General features: G+C 33.0%; 1 protein-coding gene across 1 annotated transcript in view; it reads right to left on the bottom strand.

Moving 5' to 3' along the window:
* Window positions 1-688: 688 nt before the first annotated feature.
* DYNLT3 (dynein, light chain, Tctex-type 3) overlaps window positions 689-5,245 on the bottom strand; it is a 9,956-nt gene continuing 5,399 nt past the window's right edge. Inside the window, exons 3-5 of the mRNA XM_012642103.1 lie at window positions 3,528-3,651; window positions 2,796-2,873; window positions 689-2,511 (exon numbers count right to left, since the gene is read on the bottom strand). Of these exons, the coding sequence (XP_012497557.1) occupies window positions 2,435-2,511; window positions 2,796-2,873; window positions 3,528-3,651 (279 nt within the window). The 3' untranslated portion in view covers window positions 689-2,434. The remainder of the gene's footprint in view (window positions 2,512-2,795; window positions 2,874-3,527; window positions 3,652-5,245) is intronic.

The raw sequence follows: 5,245 nt of genomic DNA, 5'->3' as shown, positions 1-5,245 counted from the left end.
TTTAAAAAACTGTTATCAAGAATAGATACCTATTTTTACTCAAACTTTCAAAAAATAATCCTAAACATCCTAGGATAAATTTTAAAATGTGATGATGAATGTAGGTGGTGAAAATACATTCAGTGACTCATAATTAGTTAACACCCTACTTGGAAAGAAGAACAGAAAAGTACATTTTACTAGAGAAATTGTAATGAGATGTTGCCACCATTCAGGCAGCATACTGGTATTTTACAAGCATAAAATTACAACTTTACAAAAATCTGAGTTAGTACTTACATTTGAATACTCTAATTTTACACGCTTAAAGTCCTTAATTAAAAAAAAATAATAGCAACAACTCAATTGCAAGTTGACAAATAGGACAAATTTCCTTGCCAAAAATAATCATTAAAAGCTAATAAATAGTTACAGAATATGTTTTTACACTGACTTCTTAAAATAAAATTTTGTGTTATTGTAACATAAAATTTTATGTTAAAATCATAAAAGGCATAAAATAGAGCTATTAATTATGTTGTAATGGTGAATACTGGATTTTGGTTGCTATTTTAATGGTATTTATTCTGTACGATATATCTATGTGGTCCCATATTCATTTCTCTTCCCCATTCCACCTATTTAGAATTTCTAAGAGTAAGCAGAATGCCATTTCTTTAACTATTGAATGATCAGTCAGAAGCAAGAGTACAGCACAGGAAGATAATATTTATTATATTTTAGCTAGAAACAGAGCTGATAGCAAGTTCACGAGGTATGATTTGATTATCTTTTTTTAAAATCAGGCTTCAACAACAATAATAAAAAATAAGTCTTTACTGCACAGATATTTTGGTCACTATTATAACCTTCAAGGGCACAAAAGCCAGCAGCATAAAGTAACATAAAGGTAATGAATTTTCGATATGCCAAAAATGTAGATCACCTCACTAAACTTTATCCTTTAAGATTTTTTAAACACTGAATGATGATCGTTATTCAGCAAATATCAAACATGCACATAGTATTCCTACCAGAATACTCCCTTAATACTGTCAATACTAATACTAAGCTTTTTTCTCCCCCCAAATTCAACGAATTATGATTCCACTCTCTATATGCATTAGTGTTAGTGGTAATATGCAAAATTGATTTTGTTTTCAAGGTTAAATAGCAGATTGACTTCGCATTTGGTGGCCAGCTGTGTACCCTAATTTTTCATCTTTTATTTTCTTAATAAATTTAATTACATTTCACAAGCCCTGAGATATTAGATAACCTACTAATGATTGTATACTTTTAATCTATACTTTGTTCCACTCAACTTGAACCCCACAAAATAAGTATTTAAAATTATTTACAGATGGTTGTAACTAAAGCAATGATAAAATGTACTACTTGTATACTTAAGAATGGTAATAAGGCCTTTAACTAAGAGTTGCATATTTTATGTATTTTTAAACTTGCTAGGAGCAACTCTTAAAATTATATCTATAATTCTGTCAGCAGTAAGTGCTTTTCATTTTGCTTACTTTTACATGTATAGCCAGATTCACTTTTTTCCAACCTTGTAAAACAAGCCTGTTTTTCTTCCCCCAAATATAACTGCTAGTTTTTCAACTGAACAGTTGCTAAAAGGAACTCAGCATTGGAACAGTACATTGGTAACTGTAATGCTTAGCAGATAAATATGCTTTTATAATAGGCATTCAATAAATGTTTGTTCCACACGGAATGAGTGAATTGTAAGGCAGCTGTTTGAGTCACATAATGTTCATCATACACTGTAACTAATTTTGTTTAACTAGGAAATTCGGGTTACCAGATTTAATTCATCCTCAAGTATAAATCCAAAGATTTGAAATAAAAAAACCAATTTACCAATTCTCAGAAAAAGTGAACAAGTTAACCATGGTTGCTACTGTACTACTAGTTGATAGAAAATAAAGGAACAAAGTTACTTTCCACTAAATATTAGATACAACTAAGTGAGGGGAAGAAATAAAAAAAACCCTAAAAGGTGTTAGCTAATTCTTATCGTTCTCTCCATATTTATCCCTGTAGCTTTTTCATTCATATATTTATCCCTATTAACTTCTCTAGCTGAAAGAGAATTTTATTGTCTGAATGGATTTCCCCATAGCCTTAGGTACATAATGTTAGTGAAAAGCTGGTATAAATATTAACATGATTGTATTTCATTTCATGCCAAATTGCTGCATTTATTTTTGCTAACATTCAATTTTTCCTATTTAAATGATGCTGTATAGAATATGAGATAATCTGCCAACTTACTATACGATTGCTTGTTTATAATATTCAGTTTTTATTGATAGCTTTGAAGCATATTGCACACTTGTCACCTAGCACATTAATAAGTAACTATTACTCTTTTTCAAAAGGATACACTGACAAATTTTTAATTTAATGGCTTTAGCCCAACATTTTTAGTAAGTTACAGAACAATAGCAATGGCAAAAACATTGACAACGCAGTTCATGGTCCGGTTCTCCCATCTTACGGTACAGGTTCCTGAAAACACAGCAAAAAAAGACTTTAAAATACCAGAAAAACATTAAAATTGTCAGGGCATAGGTACACATTTTTCAAAAGTTTTAACATCTTATTTCCTTCAACCTATTAAATCTCCATATTTCATACTGGCCTGAGAGCATACTTGTTACTAGATACAAAGTAATTCTCTCGATAAAGTCTTTTCAGAACTTAATTAGAGCTAAACAAGCATTTGACGAAAAGTACAGTGTGTGACCTTGCTAAAAGTTAGATTTTGTGTGAATCAGATTAAAGTCTCTTACCATCAGCTGTAGTATCCCAAAAGCATGAGCTGGCTGTGTGAAAGCCATATGCACTCTTCTGGACCACTGCACAGGTCACTACAAATAAAGTCACAGAGTGAGGGCACTTAAACAAAGAGAAAGGGAGCCAAGGTCAAAGTGTTTAAGTTTAGAGATCTAAAAGCTATGAAAAAAATAATGGAAAACAAAGCATTCAGCAAATGGAATGAAAAAAAAGTCTCTCATCTTGATTATCTGCCTTCATGATTTTGACCCCACTGTATCCAGTCAGTTTGTTGACCACTGCCATAACCACTGGTGATCGTATTACAGGGAAAATCTTGGTCAAATTGTGTGCTTTGAACCACGCGCAGAATTCAGACACAGAATGCAGAAAATATTCCACAGTTACTGTGTAGAATTTCATGGTTTTATAGGTGAAGAGGCATAGGACTACTGAAAGACAGTCAAACTAAGGGGGTCTCAAGTGGGAAGAGAGAAAGAGAGAACTGATGCACATGCAAAGGATGATGCTACCGAAGACAAGTGGCTGAAACTGCTTTTGAGTAGTGAAAGATCTTCATCTTTTAGGTATTATTATATATTATTGTTCAATGAATAAGAAAAGTACTTCATATCCTATTATTAATAGTACCCAACCTAAATGTCTATCATCATATACGTTCTCAAAATTCAGGGAAAATCACAAAAACAAAGGCGAGTAAACTAGTGAGGAAAGACACTGATACTTACCAATATATTTGTAAGCTTTCCCCAGCTTAACCAAATGGGTTAAAGATTGTTCCACTATGCTTGCGGTCCACTGGTTGATGTTGTTGTGATTATAATCTTCACCACCTAAGACCCCATCTACACACTAAAAAGGCAGAGGACAGTTGAATTAGCCAAAAAGAACAAGTTTTACACAAATTGCAGTAAAATTTTATTCAAAACGTAAAACACATTTACAACTCAATAAGGGATCTTAGAAAATACACATCTGGTAAATATTGATTAGGCACTGTCTCTAATTGCTTAAGAGTTTTCAAAGAGTTTCCGCAGGCATTATCTCTCACTCTGCGAGATACTATGGGCCATATAAAGATAACTATGCCATGGCTTCTTTGTAAACAACTTCACAATCTAGCAGATAACCTCATAAAAGAATTCTAATATTTATAAACATGAGGAAGACTAATCATGGGTGATAAGTTATGTCATAAAAGGATTACGATGGGGGGAGAACAAAAGAAGGTGATATCAATTGATTAAAGAGTGGCTTTGAAACAGCTTGGATTTGAACTAAGGCTCGGATGCTAGAAACATAAGGTGCATAATAATTCTTATACATGCCATGTAATTGTTTAGCTATAATACCACTAGCACACCTGCCACTGAAAGTAAAGATGCCCTGAAAAAAGAAAGTCAAATAATTTCTTATAGTGCTTACTTGCATCCACTTCCGACACCCGATTAAGAGCACTGGCTTTAGTGTCACAATCCTAGGTTTTAAGGCCTACTCTGCCACCTACTCACTGTGTGACCTTTACCAGGTGACTTAACCCCTTCAAACCCCTATTTTCCTAACCCTTAGAGATAACAGCATCATATTATCAGGTTGTCATGGGGATGAAATGAGATAATGAATCTCCAAGTGCTCAAACACAGTGACTAGCACAGAGTAAGCATATAAATAATGTTAACTATTATTATTATCATTATTGCTGCTGTTCTTTTAAATTCTAGTGATAGAGCCTGAATAATAAAGCACTCATTCAATTCATTTTTAGAATCTAGCTTAATAGCACACACACATACAAACATGCAGCTTTCATTTACAGCAGTTAGACTATAGTCAAGATTTATAAAGACACTAATATGGAATCTTAAGCTAGATAGTATAAAGTTTTCGCTAATGATAAAATGTAAAAAAAAATTAAATAATTTAGAGAGGCTGATGAAAGTAATGTGCTCAAATTATTCTCTTAGAAAATTCAATAAGATGACAGAATAAGAGGAACAGTGGCTTAAGGGTTGGGAGAATAGGATTTTAATTCTGGTTTTACCATTGCTAAGCTGATGACCTTTGGACAAATCTCTTCTTCTCTAGAGATCACCTTTCCTTAATGAGAAAGTAAGAGCACTCATTTTTCTTTCAGGTTATTTAACAGAATTACTCCAAGTTCTGCTCTAAACAGCAGAAAACACCATGGGGTATCAGTGCCACTGTAAATAGCTCTGCTAATTATTATTAATTAACATTTAGCCTAATTAATTACCATTAACCCAGAGGCCCACCATTCGCCCAGAGTGAAGTCCTTAAACAGCTCTGTATTCTCAGGGCCAAACTCAGGACCTGATCATAAAGCAGGTACTCCATAAATGCATGTTGTTGGAGCAATATTGGATTTGATATACTATCTAGGCATCCTAAATGGAATATACTTTAGACTAAGTTCCAAGTTAATTTC

The sequence above is a fragment of the Propithecus coquereli genome, unplaced genomic scaffold, assembly GCF_000956105.1.
Source record: "Propithecus coquereli isolate 6110/MARCELLA unplaced genomic scaffold, Pcoq_1.0 Scaffold173, whole genome shotgun sequence".
NCBI lineage: Eukaryota > Metazoa > Chordata > Mammalia > Primates > Indriidae > Propithecus > Propithecus coquereli.
This window is presented reverse-complemented; position numbering and strand designations above follow the sequence as displayed.